Genomic DNA, 27376 nt, shown 5'->3' with positions numbered 1-27376 from the left:
TGAGTGTGTGTGTGTGTATGCGTGTGTAATAAACAGCTCTCATTACGAGTTATGATTGATTCCCTCTACTGATGTGAAGCTGAATGGGTGAATTACAGTCGATAAGAACTGCACAGATATAAAAGACTCGGTTCCTTTTGTTCATTTCAAAGATCCGTTCAATAGAATCGGATGGTTGGTGACTGACTCATCACTAGTATATCTGCAGTTAGCATTACAGTGAGAGCGCCTGTGTAGCGGAGCAGCTTTTCTGAGATGATCTGGTGAACCACCTCGTGCTGCTCGTACCACAGTTTGAGAACCACTGTTATAGATACTTACCTTGTGACCTAGAGCAAGTGTGTGTGTAAGTTACTGTGATGCTAAAATCTGTTAATAGAAAATAAAATAACAGTTAATCGTCTCCTCCTCTCCTCATCTTTTCTAAACATTCCTTTTAAGATATTACAAATTGGTGATGAGGATTAAAATGGAGAGTTTCTGCAATAGTGGAATGGAAGCAGTAGCGTGCACGAGTGAGTCCGACACCGAAGCTACAGTCGGGGTTAATTGGCACAGAGGAAAGATAAAAGTTATCACAGACCTTCTGGAAAGTAAAGAAAAGTGAAAATGAGCTCAGTAGGGTCAGTGATGCCGTTTGATAGTAATGCACAATCCTGGGAGGAATACTGTGATGCTAGATTATTTTTTCCTCACTAATGATATAGCAGATGGAGCTAAAAAGAAAGCCGTTCTGTTGAGCGGTGTCGGAGCTGCTACGTTTAGCTTGATGAGGAGTTTGCTGTGCCCCGAAAAGCCGAGTGATAAAACCTACACAGAGTTGGTGGAATTGCTGGGTGCACATTTCAACCCCAAACCCAGCGAAATAATGCAAAGATTCAAGTTTAACCCCTGAGTACGCCGTGGAGAAGAGAGTATTATGGACTATGTGGCTGAGTTGAGGAAGTTGGCACAACATTACAACTATGGAGAGGCCTTAACACAGATGTTGAGAGACGGACTTGTGTGTGGCGTGAATGACGACAGAATTCAAAGACGTCTGTTAGCTGAGCTGAACTTATCCTTCGATAAAGCTTTGAAAATTAGCCAAGCAATGAAATCAGCAAATAAGGATGTGAAAGACTTACATGGACGTGGTCTGGAAGATGCAGCAACGGTGAGGGTGTCTGCAGGGAAGGTGGCAGTGCATCACGTCTTCTCCTCTGAAATGAACAAAGAAAAGGTCAGACATGCTATAGATGCGAGGGTCTGCATTCTGCTGCCAATAGCAAGTTTGCTACAGAGATATGTCATAACTGTGGTAAGCGTGGGCATATCAGGAGAGCCTGTAGGGGCAATGCCACAGCCAGTGCAAGTTAAAAAGGGGGGGGGCATCCACCAACAGGGGAGGAAAAAGTGCAGACAGCAAAAACAGGAGGACTCACCTCGTAAGGGAGGAAAGTGAGAGTGATGAAAATGAGGCTGATGAAATCCACACGATTTACTGTGTGACACAACAGCAGGTGAGCAAAGTGGCACCGATCACAGAGACAGGGAATGGTCCAGACCTGTTTGGTAGAAGATGGCTGAAAGAGCTCTCAGTGGAAATTCAACCTGTCCACAAGGTGGCAGCAAAGCCCACGTTAATGCTTAATAATGTACTAGAAAGGCAGCAGAAGTGTTCAAACAGGAACTGGGTCAGCTTAGAGATACAAAAGCTAAAATTCAAGAAGCTCCACCTAAGTTCTCCAAGCTGAGATCAGTTCCCTATGCAGTAAAACCTTTAGTAGAACAGGAACTACTGAGGTTATTAAATGAAAACATGATTGAACCAGTCCAGTTCTCAGAGTGGGCAGCACCGATTGTTCCAGTGGTTAAACCAGATGGTTCCATACGGATTTGTGGAGACTACAAGCTTACGGTCAACAGTCTCTAGTTTAGACCAAAACCCTATTCCCAGAATAGAGGACATGTTTGCTAACCTAGCCGGGGGAACATGTCTCTCAAAATTAGATATGAGCCATGCATATCAGCAAATCATTTTAGATGAGAGCTGCCAGTGGGGTAAACAAATGTTACTTAGTAAGACTTTTTAAAATAGGCAATAATTCCCAGGTTTTTGCATCACACTAAATGCCTTAAAACTAGTCAGAAAATATGTAAATTAAACATTTTAATGATGATATAAGCATTAAAAATTCAGTTTCCATGCACAAAAGTAAGATATAGAGACTCAGTACACGTCTGTTTCTCTCATTTCAAGTCTATTGGTGAGACTGCATTGCTAGTAATCCGAGACTCAAAAGAATATACTTTATACTCAAATTATAACATCATACACCAAGTCTGTTAATCAAAAGAAACAGAAAATCTGAATTTTGCTATCAATTTTTATTAACTTTAACAAGTGTGCCATCATGGCAGCTTTATCCAAATACACAACAAGCAGGATCAGGCAGCTTCTGAGAATTCTATTAAAACACGTAAATCTTAGATGTCAAGGCTTTCCAATAACAACGTCCCTCTGTATACAACATTAACAACATTGCTTGTAGTGATGGGAATTTCGGCTCCCAAGTGGCTCCTTAGATTTTTTTGTTGCTTAAATTAATTTATTACCAAATTACATGTAAAATGAATTACTAATGTAAAAAAACATTGTATCAAATGTTTATTATTTAAATTGCTTTATTTATATACTTAACATGGAACAGAGTGCTACAACAATAAATTATAAAATACAAAAACAAAGACCCATCTCAATTAGATAAAAAGATCTGATTGTGTATATTATTTGTACGTTTGCATCTAGAGTGGGACGGCACAGTGGCTAAGTGGGTAGCACTGTCGCCTCACGGCAAGAAGGTCCTGGTTCGATCCCCAAGTGAAGGTCCTTTCTGTGTGGAGTTTGCATGTCTTTCCCGTGTCCGCGTGGGTTTCCTCCGGGTGCTCCGGTTTCCTCCCACAGTCCAAAGACATGCAAGTGAGGTGAATGTTCCTGTCATGAATGTAACCAAAGTGTAAAACGTGACGTTAAAATCCTAATAAACAAAACAAAATAAACAAGCATCTAGAGTGAAACAACACAACATCAACGAAGCATCACTCAACAAAATATAAATGAAAATGTGCAAAACAAAAAGAAAATCCAGGTGAAAGCATCCAGGTGACAGTATTTGTAAGTATTTAGTGAAGATTGGCATTCAGAAAAACCAAGCAGCTCATCTTTGATGGGTTGATCCTGTTTCTCTTTTCTGTTATGATCTGCCCTGTTAAAAAAGATTCTCTCTGAGGGGACAGATACACAGTCTATGTGCCATCACATGTATAAGATGTGGATAGATTGAACACTTGGTCTCCCACCAGTTCAGTAGGTCTGAACTTCTCTGTAAAAGGGGCTTCTCGTGTACAAACTTTACTATGTTTCCTCTCACTCATTTTCCTCACCTTTCCAGCGTGTAATGTCTGGCTGTGTAAAGCGCTGAGTTCTCTCTCTCTCTCTCTCTCTCTCTCTCTCTCTCTCTCCTGTTTGTGTGCTCGCTGTGTGTGTATGTGTGTGTGTGTGTGTAACCCCTCCCCTCCTGCTCAGTGTAATTACACAAACGCCACCACGTATCTTCACCAATCACGTGCGGTTTTAACAGAAAAAAACAAACCGGAAAAAAACGAATCGGCTTCCAGTGAGGAGCCGGATCCCGTCGTTCACTTTAAAGAGCCGGCTCTTAGAGCCGAATCGTTCGCGACCGACCCATCACTAATTGCTTGGTCTTCATATACCATCTTTAAACATAAAAAATAACAATAAAAAGGGTCCTTCAATCTGGACCTGACTTGCAGCACATAATAGTACACCATGACGTACAGAACACCTTGGTGCAGCAGGCCTTTAGGGAATGTTCTCTCTGGGTTCTTCCCAACACTGATCATGAAGTTATCCTGGTCAGTTAGAAGCAGGGGGCTGATAGACGACATCTGCTAAGAACAGCAGCAGCGTTTTCAGAGGGCTGAAAAAACAAAAACCAAAGGCACCATAAGCCACATACATGAACAGAACAAACGATATTCAGGATTTAAATCACAACTTAAAGTTTCTTTGCAGCAGTTTAGTGAACTATCTAAACAACAAATAAATAACAGTTGACAATACTTACCATGAGAATATGAAACAGAGCCTCACTTGGCTGTCCCAGTTTCTGTGGTGGTGCAACTCCTGATGGGAAGAGTGCTGGAAGGCCGTTCAAAATCTCAATGGACTGTTGCACTATTTAAAGAAAAACAAAATGTCTTACTGAAATTAAAATCACTTTTAAAATAAATTTCTCTTCCAAAATGTTTACAATATGTCATATCCAATTCCCTTCATTTCTGCCTGGCCACACCACAGGATTTACAATAATTACACATTTATTTTACCTTCAGTCACCGAAACCACCAGACTTCAACATCTACCCAGAATAAAAGAGACACCACCAAACGTGTACAAACCAGAGTTCTAGACCAACCTGAGAGCTCACAACATTTCTCATGAACAGACATGACTTTAGACGGGGCTTCAGACTACCGCTTGTTGAGGATGATAAAAATAGCACATGGGATATTTTACTGATTACTGATCAACTGTTTTGCTTCAGGGTCGAGTGGCAAATAAAGACTTAACACTCAACATCTATAAAACAATCATATACTAATAAAGCAGTATTTCATCCAGACATTATTTTAAATCACTTTTATTTCTTCATCAAGTTTTTACCACAAGCATAATGCACATTTCTATCTGTAATGAGAATGTATTGTAGCATCAAGCAGTAAAGCAGTTTAGTCTGTTTGTGTTTAACACGCTCTTAAACATAGACAAACTTTCTAACAACATTTAAGTAACATTTCCTGTTAGAGTCTCTCTGTAATCTGGTCAACCTTCAAAGTACTAATCACAAACTACAATGTAATGTTTGTGTTCAGTGATCAGCCAATTTAGTGATTTTCAAACTTAAATTAGAAATATGTTTGTGCTCGATTCTTCTTTCAGCCATAAATGATGATAAATGTTAATAATTGTTTATAATTACTGTTTGCTAGCTATTTACATCAATCAACCATAACATTAACACCACCTCCTTGTATCTACACTCATGGTCTATTTTATCAGCTCCACTTACCATACTGGAGTACTTTGTAGTTCTACAATTACTGACTGTAGTCCATCAGTTTCTCTGCATACTTAGTTATCCCTCTTCCATCCTGTTCTTCAATGGTCAGGACCCCCACAGAGCAGGTATTATTTAGGTGGTGGATCATTCTCAGCACTGCAGTAACTCTGACATGGTGGTGGTGTGTTAGTGTGTGTTGAACTAGTACAAGTGGATCAGACACAGCAGTGCTGCTGGAGTTTTTAAAACATTGTGTCCACTCACTGTCCACTCTATAGACACTCCTACCTTGTTGATCCACCTTGTAGATGTAAAGTCAGAGACGATCGCTCATCTATTGCTGCTGTTTGTGTTGGTCATCCTCTAGTCCTTCATCAGTGGTCACAGGATGCTGCCCACAGGACGTTGTTGGCTGGATGTTTTGGTTGGTGGAACTGAGATGCTTAAAAACTCCAGTAGCACTGCTGTCTTATCCACTCATACCAGTGCAACACACACCAACACACCACCATCACATCAGGGGGTCCTGACCATTGAAGAACAGGATGGAAGAGGGATAACTTAGTATGCAGAGAAACTGATGGACTACAGTCAGTAATTGTAGAACTACAAAGTACTCCAGTATGGTAATTGGAGCTGATAAAATAGACCATGAGTGTAGATACAAGGTGGTGTTAATGTTATGACTGATCTGTGTATGATGCCCATTACAATGCATGCTGGTTCTGAAGAGCCACAATATTACAGTATTTACATCAAATTGTTATTAGAAGAAAACCTAAATACAATATTAACCTCCACTGATGTGTTTTCATGAATGAAGTTAATTATAAGTAATAAAGTGATGCTTTAAAATATTTTAGACAGCTGGTGCCTCTAGGGGAGCAAACTGCTGAATAAATGTAGAATAATGAATTATATTGAATTTACCTTCATCCAGAGTCACTGGTGACCTCATGACATTTTTCATGACTCCAAAGAACTGAACTTTTGAACAGAATGTTTTCCATCTTTCCCTCAGTTCTGTGGTGTAGCTGTGATGGTCAGATTAAAGAAAATCCTCCATCCAACTCATCCATCACCTGTAAACAAGCACAAACAGCCATGAGAACATATTTTAGAGAACTAGAACTGAAGCTTCTGGATTTATATTTAATCTCTATTTCTGGTCTAAAACTGAGATCACTATTGTCACAATTTATTTGGGCCATAAGGAGAAAAATCTGATTTAAAAGATATTTTAAAGAGTTTACAAAAAGTATAAATATAAATGTATATGTACACGGCCTTCTAAACAAAGTATAATTTACACAACATTACAAATAAACTAAATACTAAGAGATGAGTTACAAGAATGACTAAAATACTTTAAACAGCAGATATTAACTGTGTATTCAAATGTATTCTTTACAATAAGTCAATGTTTTTCATAATACTGTTTCTTATACATCAAATGACAATTTCACAAACATAAGCTGATTAAAAATGTTCTTTATAGCAGCAAAGTAAAGAATCAGAAGAAAAGAAGAAAACTATTTATTATTACTTGTGTTCATCACTACAGGCTCCACAATAACACAACATGAGCCATGACATGATTCTACTGCAGTATTATTACTGCAATAATCATTCATTTCTCCTGATTTATTACTTCTGGTTACAAGTTATTCCTCCAAAACGCTTCTAATAAATCACCAGACTTTTACCCTCTTCCTTACATGGAAACTTTTAGCAGATTGTTCTCCACAAAGTTCTTCTCCTGTCCCTAACACCACGTTCACCAGGCTGAAGTGACCCTCACCTGTGGAGCCGCTTGTACATGAACAGTTTCAAACCAGTTCAGAAGCTCAAACTCACTTCACTCACATTTAAAAACTCTCATTTTAACTTTCATCTCCTAAATGAAACTTCGTTGTTTTTCCCTCTTACAGAAAGCAGCACTCATGTTTACTCTGTGAGGCTTCGTCCCAAATCACTCCCCCTTCCCTATGTAGTGCACTTTGTAGGACATGACATATTAGCGCTTCCACCCTAACAGTGAAGTAGTGCACTAGATAGGGAACAGGGAGTGATTTGAGACACTACATACGGACCTACTGTAAAGAGCAGCTCTGTGTTACCTAATAAATTACATTATCCAAGAATCCAGTGTTACCGCTCACAATTTTCATTTAAAATCATCTTCTATTGTCCAGCTACACTCGGTTATAAAACCTGAAAACAATTAAGAATAAAATGCTGACTTTAAAGTTAAGCTAGCTAGCTAAGTTAATTAGATCAATGCTAATGTAAATGAACCTGGATAAGATTCTGGAGAAGCTCAATACTGACTCACAAAACTCAATTAACTCAACATTCCAACTGAAAATATTATTATTAGCTCAGCTGTAAGTGCTGCGGTGGAAATATCATCCAGGGTTTCTACATGTGAGTTGTTTGTGGTTGGACTGAAATTTGGGTTGGAAGAAAGTTCTGGCAGGAACTGAGGAGGAACGATCGATCTCATGTTGTAAAAGAGAAATTCATCTGATCAGGCAGCTCTGTTCTGGTTAGCTGTTTCAATTAATAACGTGTGTTGCATTTATTACAGCTCTAAAACACTAATATAATTAAACAAAAACAGCTCAACATTACCGGTGACTGTTTAATCAGCTGTTAAGAACTTTAGCAGCTTCTCCACCTTTAACATGATTAATACTTGTGTGTAAAATCTATGACAGCATATTTTATAGAGAGACAGACAGACTACGCTACTCATGTTTCTCTTAATAATTAAGTTTACTATAAAAATTGTTAATGATAAACACACTGGGCGCTCAGCCGGTGGGGCGTCTACATACAGACATGATTGGCTCTGTCTGAGGGGCGTGGCCGAGATCCCACAGTGGACTGGTGTACTGTCCGGGTGTCTCTGCATTGTGACCAGATGAACACAATAATAAACATGAAAATGTAATGAAATGATATTTGTTATTGATCAGTACAAAGTTCAAATGTCGGGTGTTTAGATGTAAAGTCGGTTTTTCCTCACTGTATATAAATGTCATATAAACGTCATTATGTTCTTAATTCACCTCCTTTTAGTTTTAGTAAATCTGGTATGTACAAATAACTTTCATTAAAAACTAACATTACAAAATAAAAGTTTCTAGTTTAATGAACTTAAATATAAAGAAATAGCTGAACACTGTAGTAAAACTGCTCCTTACTCGTTCTAATGAACCTATTCAAACTATGTTTACATCATAGATACAGAAAATCATCAGCTTTATTTACATATTCTAACTAAATAAAATAGAACAATCCTTACAATCATGTTAGCTTTAGTTTAGCTTATAGCTTATCTTTAATCATAGAACTGATTACCAAACTCAGTAAGTCATTCCTGAATAAAATCTTCACATTTAAACTCTAAGTGACACATTAAAGACGTTTCCTCTAATGCAGGAGTAAAATTTATTCATTCTGGTACAAGAGTGAATCTGGAACTGCCGTCTACATCCGACCAGTCAGTCTCTCTTATTAACACCAGTTTCATTACATAGCAACAGAGAGAAAACAGCGTCTACAATCAACCTACAATCAGATCTAAACCTGCTGTAATAACTGTACTACTGTTTATAACTCAACATTTATTCACTATTATTCATTTCTACTGTTATTGATAAGAGAACTAACTATACAGAGAGGGGCGATTCAGATCAAGTTCATTTTTATAAATCCTTTACTTTTATTATACAAATCAATTCTCCAGCATGACAGAATAAAATGAAGGTTACTTTACATACTCAATAAAAAAGCACTAGCATTACAGCGTTACATATTGAATTTACTGTGAAGAGTAAATAAAACCAACAAACAGCTCGTAGTGCAGCTGTAAAAGAATCAGATTAGTATGTTCTCCAGAACATTTCCTCCTCTCATATTTCTAGGTTATGTAAGACAAGCTGCTGCATTAGCATTTATTTAATGTAATTATGATAAAAATATACTGTAACTGTAGAACATTTATCAGAATCACTTTATTGGCCGGGTACACTTCATCTCTGGCTTGGTAAAGACCCAGCCTGTCTCCAACGTGCAGCCCCAGCAACACTCAAACACATCCTGGTGGGTTCCAAGAACAGCTTAACTCAAGGTAGATACACCTGACACCATAACCAAGTGCTGAGGAGCTTGGCCTTAGCACTCGAGCAAAAGAGAGTTACAACCAGTGCCGCCCCCCTTAATGTCCAGACTACCTTCCCACAGTTCACATCCTTTAGGAAGAGGAAAACCAGCAGACTTATGTACACTGAGCATAGCCAGGGACTGGGAACTGCATGTGGACCTGAGCCAAAGACTCTTTCCATCTAAGATTGCAGTTACTGGACAGACTGTCACTAGAAGATTGAAGGGATGTGGAGCTTCTGATCTCTGTTCTGCCCATGGTGGAGCTTCAGCTTTCTAATGAAGGAAATGTTTCATCTTGATACGAGCTGCAACACACGGGCTGGAGGACTTTGTTACTATATACTGTAGATAGAGAGAAAGAGAAACAAAGATGAACAATAAAAATGTGCTTTTTTAAATGAAAACAAATCCAGAACAATCACTTTATACAACACACAGAGCTGCTGTACAGACCTGCTTCAGATCTACTGGTAATGAAGAAAATTGTATCTGTTTTAAAGGAACAAAACCAAAGTCCTAGAGATCTGAACCCATACAGCTGATACTTGTACACAGCGCTCCCGTATATTTTATCATCTTTTAAAATGTGTAATATGAGATTTATTTCCTCCTTATTTGCTGTTTTTGTGCTGTTTTACATGGAGACACAAACACATGAGCAGAATGCAGCACTGAATCAGACTGAGAAGGTCAGATCAGGAGTTTACCTGCTATTATTCTTTTATTACACATTTTACACCCCAGATTATTCTGATTTCATTCATCTTTCCTCTTGTGATGATGGAACCAGTTGTACTGACTGGGATGTTGAAGGTGTTTGTCGTGGCTCTGTAGCTTTTTTACTGAAGTTTAGTTTTATTATTTAGTTCCTGAGAAGTTCAGGAAGCTCCTTCACCTTCATGATGATGATGATACTCACTGTTTGAAATCTTTCCAACCAATCACAACGTCTTATAGAATGAAACCAGGTGAAGTTTGTACCAGAACAGTTTAATATTTGAACATTATTATCTAGAAACGTTCATGTAATCTTTATATTTATACATGTTAATATAGGGTGTGAATACTTTCTCCTCTGCCATGGGAGGAACTCAGTTTAATGTTACAGGAGCTACGTGGCTGTTAAAAGTTTAGGATCCTCTGTTATAATGAAACAGGAAGTCAGTAACTCACTCTAGTGTCTCCAGTTTACAGTGAGGATCCTTCTGTAGATCAGTGAGAAGCTTCACTCCTGATTCTCCTGGTTTATTGTAGATCAGATCCAGTTCTTTCAGGAGTGATGAGGAGTTTGATATCAGAGCTGAAGCCAGAGATATAAAACCTTCTTCTGTAATACAGCAGAATTCCAACCTGCAGAGAGAACAAGAACTCATCACAATTACATCTCAACATACACACGCACACACACACACACACACACACAACTTTTTGGTTTTTCTACATTGTAGGTACTTGTGAACAATCTGGGGACTAATTTCACAAACAATTGGGAAGCTCAAAAAATGTGTATTTAAATGATAAGATAAATGATTAACTCACATAAACATCAACAGTCCTTATTTATTTCTTTTTTTTAACAGTTGTTGCCATTAACAATGCAGTATTTTTCCACAGATCATAAGTACTTCAGTTTTAGTGCAATTATTAAAACTTAAAAGTTTGTCACATAAAAAATGTTAAATGTTAAAAGTAAATGTACAATAAAATTAAATTATTAATGGTCATTTTATACAAAAATTGGCTACTGATCTGTGTGTATAAAACAAAACAAAACCATGCAAATGTTTTCTGAATTACATCTTCCTTTTGAGAGCAGTTGTTTATAAGACAACCAATCCCAGTCTTTCAATGCAACAGGTTCAGCTTGTATGCAAGCCTCACAATGGCTTTTTCCTGGTACTGTGCAAGTTTTGATGAACCTGGACAGATGCTTTTCAACTACGTTTACTTCACTGGTCTCCCTTGTTTTTCTTAACCTCCTTTTTTTCTTAACACCTGAATAAATACAGGACAACATTAGTTAAAACATACAAAGTATTTTACTGTGTTGCCATCATTTTTATAAATCAGACAATACTTTTGGAAAGTGATGTGGTGCTTGTTGGTTCCATTGCTTGCTCAGCTGTGGTATAATAATAATTATATTAATAATAGTAATAATAATAATAATAAAACCTTGTATGACCATGGGGTCACTCAGATATTTCTTGCAGTGGTATGCCAGGTGGTTGTGCGAGTGGTTGGTAAGTGCTAGGTTGTAATTAACTGGTCCAGTGTTGTTTCAGAGGGTTACTAGAATATTAATAAGTGGTTGCTGTGGTGCGATTTTGGACTATAATGGAGAAGTTTGGCAAAGTTGGTACATTAGGTGCAACTGTACACCCACCAATAAATGAATGAGAAATCTTCATACATGAAAAGGACTAAAGGTTCCAGTTTTTTTATAATGCAGCCAAATATAGATATTCTTGTGGGGGGGGGGAAAAGTGTACAATTCCATCCAAAAACATTTACATGTTTGCACGTCCTGCAGCACCATCACACCTAGGGGAAATTTGCAACAGAATGTGGAGCATGGTTTTGGAAATGACATTTGTGTGTTTTAATATGTTTTTTGTATCATAATTACGTTTCCATCTAAAAGGTCGACTGATAAATTTACTGATAAAATAAAAACTACACAATCAATATTACATCAATGTAAAAGTTGAAACTGTCAGTCACAATGGAAACTGACAGCTGGGGGTAAGTGCTTTGCAAAGACTCATTAGGTTTGTTTGTGTATTATAATTATAACGTCAGGTTTTACACTTTGGTTACATTCATGACAGTAACGCTAGTTACTCATTACCCAAGATTCATCAGTTCACAAGGTTATATCAAACACATGGACAATTTAGTGTCTCCAATTCACCTCACTTGCATGTCTTTGGACTGTGGGAGGAAACCGGAGCACCTGGAGGAAACCCACGCAGACACAGGGAGAACATGCAAACTCCACACAGAAAAAACCTGGACTGCCACACCTGGGGATCGAACCCAGGACCTTCTTGCTGTGAGGCGACAGTGCTACCCACTTAGCCTCTGTGCCCATTAGGTATGTAACATTAAGTAGTAAAGCTCACCATCAGATTCACTCTCTGTTCTGGACAAATCCTTTGACAAATCTGAACTCAAGTACTGCTTCTGTTAAAACAACAGAGAATAACTGTAAACATATACATTCATCATTCATTACATTTCTAGTTGCCTACAAGTAATACAGGAACTTCACTCAACTTACCATTTGGGTCAATGTCAATTTATCCAGGTTTTTTCCGCTGAACTCCCCAAGTCTTCCAGTCTCTAATGCCATCAAAATCTCGCTCATCTTAGCCAGCTGGAGAGTGCCCTCAGGAAGTCGATAATATTCTCTATGTACCCTAACATCATGCCCTAAAAAGTCAGCCAGCTGATCCAGTTCTGTATAATTGAGGTTCAGAACTTGAACAGTGTTGCTATGTGTTTGTGAAGTTTTGTCGATGAAAGTGCCTTTGGATTCTTTGCTCCCCATTCTGTTGCAAATTCACAAAGGCAATCGGATCTACTTTATGATAGTTCTGCAAAACGTGCAAACATGTAAATGTTTTCAGATGGAATTGTACACGCTTCTCTTTTTTCCACAAGAAGATCCATATTTTTCTGCATCATGGGTGTTAAAAGAACTGGAACATTTCATCCTCGCTTTCCACGTATTTCCAGTCGAGTAAAATAATGGCAGTTTCTTTTCAAGCTCTGAAAGTGCAAGAGCATCATCTACAAGTCATCTGAGTTTCTGTTGGTAAATGATGCTTAAGGCATTTTTGTTAAAAAACTCAAAGCTTTTGCAACTTCAGACTCGTTGCTATGAACCTGCTCTAAATGTCTTGCCATTTTTGATAGTGCCTGCAGTCACACTAGCTCGGAAGTTGAAGGAACAGCCAAGACAATGGTGAAAGGATGTCCTTTACTGTTTGTTTTGAGCAAAAAGTGCTTGACATTTGCAGCAATGTACAAAATCATTGGAATCACAATCTTTTCGGGGCTTCTTACAAGATACAAGGTCACCTTTTCCAGACTGTACAACCTCAGCATTATGTGCAAAATTCCCTTTATTCCTAAGGTGCTCTAGCAAGATTTTTCTTTCTGTTGAACCTTTTGGAAAACTCAAAGCTTTTGCAACTTCAGACTCGTTGCTATGAACCTGCTCTAAATGTCTTGCCATTTTTGATAGTGGTTTGCTGCAAAACAAACAGTAAAGGACATCCTTTCATCATTGTCTTGGCTGTTCCTTCAACCTCAGAGTTAGTGTGAGTGCAGGCACTTTCATCTGAGCTGCTAAAGGCATTTTTGAAATCTCACCCTATCTTCTGCGATTGAAGAGGATGGTCTGAGCCAGGGTAATTTTTGCAAGAAGTGTCCAGTTCTTGGAGGAAGCATCAGCTGATAGTTGGTAAAAGTATTCTTCTTGCTTTTGATCAAGATACAAGTGTAGTATTTTTACATCTTTAGTAAAAGGTAGAACAAGTGGTGCATTCCACTTAACTTCTCTCTGTGTCCGGAGAGCATGTGATGATATCATTTCACTCCATCTTGTTACATACATATCTGAAAAGTTCTGTGCTTTTTCACTGTCCCGATCCATCATTGCTTGAAATTAGACTAAAGAAACAATCTTCTGTAAGCTATGTCCCAGCTTTAGTGCAAAGGATGGTCATTGAAATGTGTACTTTTAATCATAACCACTGGCTTTTCTGACAGCAGTGATGACGCATAAAGTTAGCTGGGTCAACAAAATCCTAAATTTTACACAAAAGAGTAACTTCTCATGCTGCAATTAACAATCTTTCAACTTCTCTCATTTTCTGTCAAATATATTAATGTTTGCCAATATCTGAGCCCACTCTGTTGTAAAAATGCTCTCCTAATATTGTTATGTACAAGTCTGACTTGATGGCAACTGCCATCTGGTCATGGGTCATATTACTGAAAAGTTTCCACAAGCTAGCACTAGTTCCAGGAGGTGTAGGTCCCATATATGCACTTTGTGAAAGCACCCTGTTCTTTCCTGGTTCGGAATTAAAATCATAATGTTTTAGATGACACCAGAGAAACTTCATAGCAAAAAGTGCTTGACATTTGCAGCAATGTACAAAATCATTGGAATCACAATCTTTTCGGGGCTTCTTACAAGATACAAGGTCACCTTTTCCAGACTGTACAACCTCAGCATTATGTGCAAAATTCCCTTTATTCCTAAGGTGCTCTAGCAAGATTTTTCTTTCTGTTGAACCTTTTGGAAAACTTAAAGCTTTTGCATCTTCAGACTCGTTGCTATGAACCTGCTCTAAATGTCGTGCCATTTTTGATAGTGGTTTGCTGCAAAACAAACAGTACTGTTTCTTGTCATACACTCCTACTTCACTGGTTGACTGTGAAACTCCTTTGACCAAAATCGAGCTTGACTGGTCAGGTACAGATTCAGATTCATTGGCATCCACAGCACAGGACTGGCCATCCATAGGACTGAGTGAAGGACATCCTTTCACCATTGTCTTGGCTGTTCCTTCAACCTCAGAGCTAGTATGACTGCCGGCACTTTCATCTGAGCTACTATATGAAGACTCGGGAACATACTGATGGAGCAGACATCAAGGAAATACGTGGAAAGCGAGGACGAAATGTTCCAGTTCTTTTAACACCCATGATGCAGAAAAATATGGATCTTCTTGTGGAAAAAAGAGAAGCGTGTACAATTCCATCTGAAAACATTTACCTGTTTGCACGTCCTGCAACACTATCACACTAAGTAGATCCGATTGCCTTTGGATCCCCTCATACTACATGAAGACTCAGGAACTTCGTCTTCACTGCATTCCACACTACTGATGGAGCAGACATCAAGGCTGCAAACCTTATAAAGCTATAAAAGACAAAAATATTTTAAATGTAAACACTTGAATGTAAAGGATCACTACAGTAAATTTATATTCAGAAAAATGACAATTGATGAAAACTGAAAAGTGCTCATTTCTACTTGTGATTCATGCAGATCATACTGGTCACCAGCAAACATTTCATCTGGCACCTATTGAGTCCCAGATAAAAAAACAAACCAAATGCAATACATGAAGATATGAACTTCAAAATATTTCATATTTTAAATCCACTAGTGAAAAAAAAGTGGCAAAATAATTTGCCTTTGACATGGTGGCTTATTGGGCCAACCAAGCAATTTATGGGACATACAGTGGAAAGCATTTACAAACATACATATAATGGCAAGTTTTTGGGATGTAAAAATATTAGACCATCATTTCAGAACTCTCATTTAATGTGACCTACAACCCCAAATCAGAAAAAGTTGGGACAGCATGGAAAATGCAAATAAAATACATTGACTGACTTTTTTGAACAGTAATGCGAGATGGAGCTTATATAATTAAACAAAAAACTGAAAAAAAGAGACTTTTATACACAAGTGGCAAAATGTAATAAACAAAAATGGAAATTTATTGTGAGGAAAAAGTTAGAACACTTGCCACCTAAAATTAAAATCCGCTGCACCACATCCGCTGTAATGATTAGACCATCGTTAGAGGACATTGAAGTATTATTTAAAACTCAGACATTAGTTTGGTTTGCTCTTGATTGTTGAAGTGAATGTTGTCACCATGGTGAGATCTAAAGAGCTCTCTGAGGCCTCCTGAAAGAAGGTTGTAGATGCATATGAGTCTGGGAAGGGATTTAAAACAATCTCAAAACCTAATTTACAAGTGAAGAACATTTAAAACAACTGCCAACATGGTCAGGTCAGGGCGTCCAAATAAGTTCAGCACAAGAGCAGTGCGCAAGGTGCGTAAAGAAGTTACAATAATCCTACAATGTCATCACAGGACCTACAGATCGCTCTCAAGGTTCATGCATCTACGATCAGAAAGAGACTGCACACGTTTAATTTTCATGGAAGGTGTATAAGGAGGAAACCCTTGATGTAAAAAAATAAATAAATAAAATCATGGCAAGACTAAAGTTTACCAGAGAAACAGAGACAGAGATCAGGACTTCTGGAACAATGTGCTTTGGACAGATTAATCCAAAGTTGAATTATTTTTGCACAGTAACAGAAAACATGATTGGTGCAAATCAAACACAGCACTTGAGCAGCAGAACCTCATACCAGCTGTGAAGTATGAAGGTGGAAATGTAATGCTTTGGGGCTGCTTTACAGCAGCAGGGCCTGACAAGCTTTCCATTTATGAATCACTATGAATTCTTCACTGTATCAGAGGGGGCTTGAGGAGAAAAGCTGAAGCAGAGGTGGACCACGCAACATGACAACGACTCAAAACCATACCTGTCAAGTCTCCCGTTTTGGCTGGGAAACTACCGTATTTTACCCCTCTTTCCCGTATTAGTATTTTCCCGTAAATTTCCCGTATTATATTATTGTGGTATCTTCAATCATCACATCCAAATATAATATATTTAAGTGTCTTTATTATTAACCAACAAATCTCAGATAAGCAATAAAGTCATGTGCAAACTCTCAGAACGGTAACTTTCTTCTGACCCTCCTTTAACCGCACCACAACAATAACAAAAGGTAACAGTGCCTCCCACAGGTTCAGCTCCCCATTACAGATAAGTATTTTTATGTTTCCTTTACACAATACTACAATTATAATAAAAAAAAACATTCCTGTGCCTCTCCAAACTGAAATGTCACTAACCTCGAGAGAACTGCCACCCAGGCTGCTGCAAGTGGCAGTTCTCACGAGGTTAGTGCGGACAGCGGGAACAAACCTGGAACAGGGAGAGATGGATGGATGCAAGGAAAGAGAGGGCATTCCTGCCAAAAAAGTAAAGACTGCATGTAAATATCTAAATGGGACATCGAATTTACCTTTCTAAAGAGGAGCAGGATGGGGCAGAGTTATGCATTCTGTAAGGTTTGTAACTGTGTTTTCATTTAGGCTGTATTATAAGAATTACATATGTAGGAATGTCCACAGCATTTCAGTGTCAACAAAGGTAGGCCTATCAGATTCTGATCATCTAATTGTAGTTTGTAAGTGGTTCACAGGTGGTTATTTTAGATTTCTTGTAAACCTGTCTTAAAATGTAAGGGATACTGAACCTCGGTTCAGCGCGCAGCGGAAAATTTCCCTTATTTTTAAATCCAAAACTTGACAGGTATGCTCAAAACTTTCCAGTTTAAATAATGGAGAGTTCTGGAATGGCTAAAGTCAAAGTCAAAGCCCGGATCTTAATCCTACTGAGATGCTGTGGGATGGTCTAATCCAGGGGTCACCAACACGGTGCCCGCCCGCAGGGACCACGTGAGTCGCCCGCAGGGCATGTTCCAAAATAGCACTATAGGGACTATAGGGCTCCGTCTAAAAATATACGTATATTTGTGTTGCTGTTCTTTTTAAATTAATAACATTTGCATTGATGTAGATTTGAAAATGACAATAGTGAATATAACATTTAAAAAACAAAACTGTTTGATGTTTATTTGAGCTCTGATCTCGGAGTGCGGAGTTTTTAAAACGTGCGCATAACGCTGAGACAAGCGAGCTACGCATGCGCAGCTGCGATGCGGAGCGAGATGCGCGTTTTACCCTGAAAAAATAATAATAAAAAACACAAGAAAAGCAAAAGAGAACTTCATATTTTCACAATGATTGGGAGGAATGTGGAGAGACGCTTCAGTGCGTGTCACTAAACCTTCCCTACAGATTTTTTTTTAAATCGTACATAACTGATAATAAACATGATTTGTTCTAAAATGTTGTAAAGGTATATTATAGTAAATACTATAGTGATAAGTATAAACAGGACAGTATTTGACTGCGGTAAAGTTAGTTTAATATTCAACATTCGTTTGACATTCGATCATTTCGATCTATATAAATTGTTGAAAAAACACCCAACACTCACTTTTTTATGATTTCTTACACAGATACATTTGGGCAACATACTACAAAAACTATTTTACGATAATTTTAATATTACATGTATTTATTTACAGAAAGGTTATAATGAAACTGCTGATCAAGCTTTCACTTCAGCTAACGAGTTAGGGAGCGTCATCAAACTAACAGAAACACGTAGGAGACGTTTACTCTTCATTTATTACAGACAAATACATCCATTAAAGTCTTGTAATGTATTGATGGATTTATGTCAAACTATTTTTATACAAACACATTAAATACTACAAACCATATTTTTTTTTAAATAACGTTTGTATTTATTTTCCAATAATTTTAAAGTATCAATAAAGTATGAAAAAATTTGTCACAAATTTATAATGGAGATGAATAAATTTTTTAAGCATTTTTATATACAATCAGTCTTCCTTACCAATCCATAATAAGTGTGATGATCATTTGTAAAAAAAAAAAATTGTGATTTTGATCAAAATGCTACAGATGTGCTAATTCATACAAAACTGTCAAGAAAGATATTTACAAAAATATTAAAGATGTGACTCTGCTCTGACAGATTTAGATTAATAGAGATAAATAATGTTACATGTTGAAATATATGTTTTCTACCATGGTAAATCATTGTTAATAATTATTCTGAGGAATTATTAACATTATCATATGATCAGACATCTCTCTTCATATATATGAATATTGATAATAATAATAATAATATTATCATTAAAGGTGAACCATGCAACTTTATGTTATTCAGGAAGTTTGTATCACCAAGTAGCCCTTCGTATTATTCAGTAGCCTTGAAGTAGCTCTCGGTCTCGAAAAGGTTGGTGACCCCTGGACTAATCAAACCCGGCTCTGTACTGCGCAACCTCCGAGCCACTAGTCTCGCTCGACTTGATCCTCCACCCAGGACTAGAAGAAGACAAGCATCAAGGCTCTTCTCTGTACTGTCACCCAAGTGGTGGAATGAACTTCCTCTGTCTGTCCGAACATCTGAGTTTCTTGCTGTCTTTAAAAAACTATTAAAAACCGTCATCACATCTTTACTAAACTCTTAATCTGACTTGTACTTACTTACCAACGCTCTTATTCATTTCTTTAAAAAAATATTTTGGTTTTAACAGGGCTTTAGCAGATGTGTTGTTGTACTGTTGTTTTACTTAAACTAGAGTAAGGTAATGTTTACTATGGGTTACTAAGGTAAATGCCAAAAATTTAAATGACTTGAAATCAGCTGTGCATGCAAGAAACCCCTCAAACCTCACACAGCTGAAGAAATTCTGCACGGAGGGAAAAACTTCCTCCCAGTCGATGTCAGAGATGGTAGATGGTTATAGGAAACATCTAATTGAGATTATTTCCAGAGGAAATACCAGCTATTACAACATAGTGTGTCTTAACTTTTTCCTCACAATCAATTTCCATTTTTGTTCATTACATTTTACAAAATAAGCTCCATCTCTCAATGCTGTTCAATTGAAGCTCAAAGGTCCATTTGTTTAAATATGTCAAAAAGACAAAAGTTGTTACATTTACATTACATTTTCAGCATTTAGCAGACGCTTTTATCCAAAGCGACTTACACAATGAGCGGGACACGATGAGCAATTGAGGGTTAAGGGCCTTGCTCAAGGACCCAACAGTGGCAACTTGGTGGTGGCAGGGCTTGAACCGGCAACCTTCTGTTTACTAGTCCAGTACCTTAGCCACTGAGCTATCACTGGCCAGGTGTCCTAACTTTTTCACATGACTTATGTACTGTATGTACAGTGGTGTTCAAAAAAATAGCAGTGATTATAAAAAAGTGATTAAAGCACAAAATCATTATAATAACTTTTATTTCCATAAATGCAAATGCACTGTTCTTGCTGGTAAATCGGCTTCACTTATCTGTACTCACTGGTAACTTCAGATTTCCCTTGATCTTTCTGGAGGTGATCATTGGCTGAGCCTTTGCCATTCTGGCTATTCTTCGATCCTTTCGAACAGTAGTTCCACACTTCCTTCTGCATCTTTCAGGTTTTGGTTGTCACTTCAAGGCATTTGAGATCATTTTAGCTGAGCAGCCAATAATTTGCTGCACTTCTCTGTATGTTTTTTCATCTACAATCAACTTTTTAATCAAAGTACACTGTTCATCAGAACAATGTCTGGAACAACCCATTTTACCCAGTATTTCAGAAGAAAATGCGCTATGACCAACATCTGCAACATTTGCCCCCCTCCTACCTTAAATAAGGGCCAAAATTGACACCCGTTCTTCTGCAGAATGAATGACTTCACCAATTGAACTCCTCACTGCTATTATTTTAAACAAGCCCCTTTCAATCAATGCTTTGATTACTCAGAATGAGCCTAATTGTTGGGTTTGTTTTGTTTTCATTACTCTACTACACTTTTGAGTAAATTTTTTGCTATGTAGAAATATCACTTCTACTAAAAACATTGATTTATCAGGTTAATGATGTTGGGCTGCTATTTATATATAAACACACATACATACAGTCATGTGAAAATGTGCAAACACAAATTCATACCACATTGTGGGGACCTGACGTTTACCATGTTAAAAATACATGTAAAAAGCATGTTGGTACCTTTTTGGAGAAAGTTGGCTCATCCTGTAAGTGCTGGGTGCAATAGGAATTATCCTGAGATGCACGTTCTGGCTCCAGACACTCAGTGTTGACTTCCACGCCACTTTTTGTCACCTGAAATAAGCAAAACAGTCACTAATAAACTGAAAAGAATAAGGGAAAACCTGGTAGTAAAACATCATGTAGTATGTGCCATGCAGTGCCATGTAGTAAATAACTGACACTGCTATGATTATCCCAAGACATACATACATAAACTCAGTATATTGTTTAATAATCCCAATGTTCAATTTACATGACCTAAGTGATGTGCTAAAACTACATTCACCATTTTGCATCTAAATATTCACTATTGTTACAAGAAGTAACACCCTTACTTTACAGGGGACAATCAGCATCTCCATAATTATATGTGATCTCCTCTCCGGGTGGTGTGTCTCGTAAAGCAAAAAGGCACAAATGGGGTCTTCCTTCCACAATGATTCTCATTATTTTGCAGTTGGGGTTAATGTGGTCATCGTTAACCAGTCTGCCAAGAATGCCATCATCCCTTGCAGCATCAATACTGAAGTTGAACAAACAGACAGTTATTAAGTGACAGAAAATTTTATTTTAGTTGTACAATTAAGAACTAATTAAGAATAAAAATAAACATTATATAAATAATTTAAATTCTTCTAAACGCTACAGAATTACTAAAGATGATCATGCATTTAGTTAAGGAGCACAATAGTTTGTTAAATAGAAATAAGTAAACTAAAGAATAACTAGAAAGCACAGTGTAAATCTCCTGTATAACACAACTTAGGACATGCATGGCAAACAGAGCTGGAGAATCAAAATGGTACTAAATTTAAAGCTATGTAGGTATGTTTCATGTTTCAACTGCTGAATCACTTTTATAGAAACACCTGTATGCACTGGACTGTTGCCACATGACTGACTAATACCAAACTATAAAGCGGAAAGTATCTGTACACCTGACCTTGTTTGTTGGACATTCCATGAAAATTAAATTAAAACAGTGACCTATATCTGTGATCCTTTTAGATATAGCAGCCACCACTTTTCTAAGAAGGCACCACAGTTTAAAATATACACATATACACAGCTATACAATAATAATAATAATAATAATAATAAGTTGTACTTATATAGCGCCTTTATCCATGCTCAAGGACGCTTTACAACACTTTACAATACAATACAATCAATACAAAAAAAAAAAAAAACTATGAAAAATGCTCAGTAAAGAGAAGTGTTTTAAGCAAAGATTTGAAAATTGTGAGGGAGGAGGCAGAGCGGAGAGTAGGAGGAAGGGAATTCCAGAGGCGAGGGGCAGCACAGGTGAATGAACGGCCACCCATAGAAGCCCGCTTGAACCTGGGTACAGCCAATAAGTCGGAGGCAGAGGACCTAAGATTGCGGCAGGAAGAGTGATAAGTTAGTAAGTCAGCTAAATATACCGGGGCCAGGCCATGTAGCGCTTTAAATGTAAGTAGAACTATTTTATATTTAATTCTCAAAGAGGTGGGTAACCAGTGCAGTTTAGCCAAAACAGGTGTAATATGGTCATATTTTTTGGAAAATGTCAGGATCCGAGCAGCAGCATTTTGGAAACGTTGGAGAGGGCGGAGGGTTTTGGCAGGTAGCCCATATAAAATTGAATTGCAGTAGTCAAGCCGGGAGGTGACTAGTGCATGAACCAGAGTCTCAGCAGAGTCTTGTGAAAGCAAAGGGCGTAGGCGAGAGATATTGCGCAAGTGAAAATAGGCGGATTTGGAAACCGATGCTAGGTGAGAGTCATAAGTATGGGTGCGAATCGAAGAGGACACCAATATTACGAGCACAATTTGAGGAACAGATGACAGTGGAACCAATATTAAGAGTCACATCTGAGAGAGTAGAGACAGCAGATTTCGGGCGAAATAAAAAGAAACTCAGTTTTGTGAGCATTAAGCATTAAGTAATTATTATGAAGCCAGGAATGTAACTTTTGTATGCAACTGGTAAGCGAGGGGGGAGGCACGGGGTCAGAGGGTTTGAAGCTGATATATAGCTGAGTATCGTCAGCAAAGCAATGAAAGCTCAGACCAAACTGGCGTACAAGGGGGCCAAGAGGGAGCATGTACGTAGATGGTGAAGAGGAGGGGTCCAAGGACCGATCCTTGAGGAACACCTTGTAGAACCGGAACGGTAGCAGATGAATGGTGACCAATACAAACAAATTGACACCTGCCGGTGAGATATGATTTAAACCAGGAGAGAGCTGTGTCTATGAGACCAATCTCAGACAGGCGTGCCAAGAGAATGTTATGATTAATTGTGTCGAATGCTGATGAGAGATCAAGTAGAAGGAGGATAGAGACAAGACCGTTGTCCGAGGCGAGAAGATCATTTGTAACACGGGTAGGGCAGTTTCAGTACTATGTTTAGAACGGAAACCTGACTGAAAGATTTCAGATAAATTATTAGCATCAAGGTAGTCGAGCAGCTGGGAGGCTACAACTCTTTCTAGAATTTTAGCGAGGAATGGAAGGTTGGAAATGGGCCTAAAATTGCTGAGTATGGACTGGTCTAAACCGGGTTTCTTGATGACAGGGGTGACAGCAGCAAGTTTCAAGCCACCAGGAACCAATCCAGAGCTAAGTGACAGATTGACAATGTGGGAGATGGGAACAGATAAAGTAGAACAGCAGAGTTTGAGAAGGGCAGTAGGAGCAGGGTCGAGGAAAGAGGTGGCAGATTTCGATGTAGATATAATTCTCTCAATGGTTCCAGCGTCAACAGTGGAGAAGCACGGAAATGAGCAAGAGGAAGGAGAAATGCAAGAACCAGATATTGTGGAGACAGATTCCGAAGTAGAGAGTTCACTATATATGCCCGACACTTTATCTTGAAAGAAAGTGAGAAAAGAGTTACAGAGATCCGACGACGCAGTGACAGAGTTGGATGGGGGACACAGAATCTTATTAACAATAGAAAAAAAGTCTAGATGAGTTATTGCCAGCTTTTTTAAACTCAGAAGTAAGGTAGCTAGATCAGGCAGCATTTAAAGCCGCTTTATAATTGGCCAAGTGGTCCGTGAGTGCCAAGGCATGAACCTGCAGCGACGTTTTTTTAAACAGACATTCAAGCCGGCGGCCCTGGGTTTTTAAGGTTCGACGCTCAGGAGTATACCAGGGAGAGGAGTGAGAGGCGGGGACAACCCTAGTTTTAACAGGAGCAAGGACCTCAAAAGTATTTGTGAGAGCCTGATTATATATTTATACAAAAATTATACAATTATTGTACAATTAAAAATTATACAAAAATTATACAAAAATTATACATTTATACAAAAATTATACAAAAATACTCAACAAGACTAAAAAGTCACATAATAAAGGCTAACCAAATCATAAATTTTTTATAAAAACAGAGATTCGGTGAATCACCTGTAAACATCGCGCTGTAAAACACCTATACTGCGATAAATAAGTTAGATTTCTCACACTGTAAATGAGTTACAGGTTTAAAATCATTTAATTTTCTTCTTAAACTGTCTGTTAGAGAAGCGCAGCGATTTAAAGAACTTTCCGGACATTTAAAAACGTAACACCTGAAACCATGTAGACCATAAACATGAATAAAAGAATTATAAATGCATACTTACGTGTAGAATTTTCTGTGCCAGATGAAGTCGAACATAAATCCTTTGTTGTGGTAAATTCGTCTTCTTTTACTTTCCTCTGAATTAATCCGCTGTTCTCTATATTCTAGTATAAACTTTAGTGAAGTCCGACATTGTAAACGCTCCCCGGCCTTATTTAGGGATGAAAAGCGCAATAAAATAACCAATTCTTTCATCAAGACTAAGTCTTATTTAGGTTTATAATTTGTTCTGCTCACCTTAAAGGAATCAATGTGTTTCACAGGTCAGAGCTAGCTAACAAGGTAGAATAATTGCTACCGAACTATCACTAGCTAATTAGCTAACTAGTTAAAATATTGTTTTGAAAACAATAATTTTAAGATTACAGAACTATAAGGAGTTTTTTCTTTAACACAGTTTATTTAATAACATTTATAACATTTCATTGAATGTAGAAAGTTAACTCACATTATATTCGGGTGCTATGCTAATTTACTGAATTAAAGCCGCAACAAGTTTCCTAATAAGAAGTCCAAGTCATTTTTACCACTTCAACCAATCAGAGTTTAGGATAATCTGCACCGTTTCAACCAATCGGAGTTAAGAATTGCTGTACTACGTCATCAAGTGTGTAAGCGAGATTTGTTTACAGTCTTTGGCCAGAGGGGGCGTGTACACATCTGAGTCAAAATCCCACACACACTCACACACACTATTCCCATGTATGTGTCAATTTTGGGGACTACTCAGAAATTTGGTGGGAGGGTCATTCTCACTCAGATATACATGTTACAATGCTTAGTTTTGTGGGGACTCGATTTTAGATCCCCACCATGTTACAAGTCCCCACCTTATTGGTGTGTAAACAGGCTTTGCGAACACACACACACACACACCTCATCACAATTACATCTCACATACACACACACACACACACACACACACACACACACAAGAACTCCTCACAGTTACATCTCATCACACATGCACACACACACACACACACACACTTCATCACAATTACATCTCACACACACACACACACACACACACACACAAGAACTAATCACAGTTACATCTCATCACACACTCACATCTCATTTACTACCTCATTATTGTAAATATTATAATTTTTATTGTTATTATTTTGCATATATTTGTTCTTATTGTTATTTTTATTATTTCTCTGTAACTTGCTTTGGCAATACAAATGTCCTTATCTGTCATGCCAATAAAGCTTTTTGAGTTTGAGTGTGTGTTATAATCTCACATCAGTATCTCCAGTTTACAGTGTGTGTGTGTGTGTGTGTGTGTTATAATCTCACCTCAGTATCTCCAGTGTACAGTGTGTGTGTGTGTGTGTTATAATCTCACCCCAGTATCTCCAGTGTACAGTGTGTGTGTGTGTGTGTGTTATAATCTCACATCAGTATCTCCAGTTTACAGTGTGTGTGTGTGTGTGTTATAATCTCACCACAGTATCTCCAGTGTACAGTGTGTGTGTGTGTGTGTGTGTGTTATAATCTCACATCAGTATCTCCAGTTTACAGTGTGTGTGTGTGTGTGTGTGTGTTATAATCTCACCTCAGTATCTCCAGTGTACAGTGTGTGTGTGTGTGTGTTATAATCTCACCTCAGTATCTCCAGTGTACAGTGTGTGTGTGTGTGTGTGTGTTATAATCTCACCACAGTATCTCCAGTGTACAGTGTGTGTGTGTGTGTGTGTGTTATAATCTCACCTCAGTATCTCCAGTGTACAGTGTGGATTCTTCAGTGCAGCAGAGAGCAGCTTCACTCCTGAATCCTGCAGCTTATTGTTACTCAGGTTCAGATCTCTCAGATTGTTGGAGTTTGAACTGAGAACTGAGGACAGAGCTGCACAACTTTCACCTGTTAGATCACAACCAGCCAACCTGAGAAAGAAAAGATGAAACATCAGATTATTGGAACCAGTGTGTGTGTGTGTGTGTGTGTGTGTGTGTTATAATCTCACCTCAGTATCTCCAGTGTACAGTGTGGATTCTTCAGTGCAGCAGAGAGCAGCTTCACTCCTGAATCCTGCAGCTTATTGTAACTCAGGTTCAGATCTCTCAGATTGTTGGAGTTTGAACTGAGAACTGAGGACAGAGCTGCACAACTTTCATCTGTTAGATCACAACCAGCCAACCTGAGAAAGAAAAGATGAAACATCAGATTATTGGAACCAGTGTGTGTGTGTGTGTGTGTGTGTGTGTGTGTGTGTGTTATAATCTCACCTCAGTATCTCCAGTTTACAGTGTGTGGGTGTGTGTGGGTGTGTGTGTGTGTGTGTGTGTTTAAACACTATACACTGCAACTGCACAATGTCACGTACTGTTGCTTATTGGAACATCCAAGGTCTGAGCTCATCAGCCTTTGGATTAAAAAGCGTACACACTGATTTCTACACACACATTAAAAACCTTGACATCATCATTCTACAGGAAACATGGTGTGAGGCTGATACGGTCACTCACTGTCCCCGTGATTACAGAGAAATCATACTACCATCCCAAAAACTTGGCAGAGACTCAGGAGGTCTCATAATCTGGAACAAATCACACCTACACATGCTAATAAACCACATATTGCTGAGAATAAACAAAACTATACTATCATCACAGAAGGATCTGTTTCTCTGTGCCATTTATATTCCTCCGTCAGAATCTCCATACTACTCTGAAGACATCTTCTCAGAGCTGGAGAGAGAGACCTGCCATTTCCAAGCCCAGGGAAACGTGCTCGTCTGTGGAGACCTGAACGCCAGAACAGGAACCCAACCTGGTATTATAAATGATCAGGGAAACAGATTCATCAATAACAACCAAATTCTTAATACTAATTCCACCCTAA

The 27376-nt window shown here is 38.2% G+C and overlaps 1 protein-coding gene and 1 long non-coding RNA gene across 2 annotated transcripts in view; both read right to left on the bottom strand.

Moving 5' to 3' along the window:
* The window catches only part of LOC134309978 (NACHT, LRR and PYD domains-containing protein 3-like), a 259037-nt gene that overhangs the window by 96183 nt on the left and 135478 nt on the right, over positions 1–27376 (bottom strand). The window contains exons 12-13 of the mRNA XM_062991482.1: positions 26499–26672; positions 26245–26418 (exon numbers count right to left, since the gene is read on the bottom strand). Coding sequence (XP_062847552.1) covers positions 26245–26418; positions 26499–26672 — 348 coding nt within the window. The remainder of the gene's footprint in view (positions 1–26244; positions 26419–26498; positions 26673–27376) is intronic.
* LOC134309995 (uncharacterized) lies at positions 2370–7082 on the bottom strand. Its single transcript, XR_010011254.1, has 4 exons — positions 6845–7082; positions 6057–6208; positions 4131–4240; positions 2370–3983 (listed from the first exon to the last, which is right to left on the bottom strand). It is a non-coding gene; the product is annotated as an uncharacterized LOC134309995 (long non-coding RNA).

This window comes from Trichomycterus rosablanca, chromosome 3, assembly GCF_030014385.1.
Source record: "Trichomycterus rosablanca isolate fTriRos1 chromosome 3, fTriRos1.hap1, whole genome shotgun sequence".
Lineage (NCBI taxonomy): Eukaryota > Metazoa > Chordata > Actinopteri > Siluriformes > Trichomycteridae > Trichomycterus > Trichomycterus rosablanca.
This window is presented reverse-complemented; position numbering and strand designations above follow the sequence as displayed.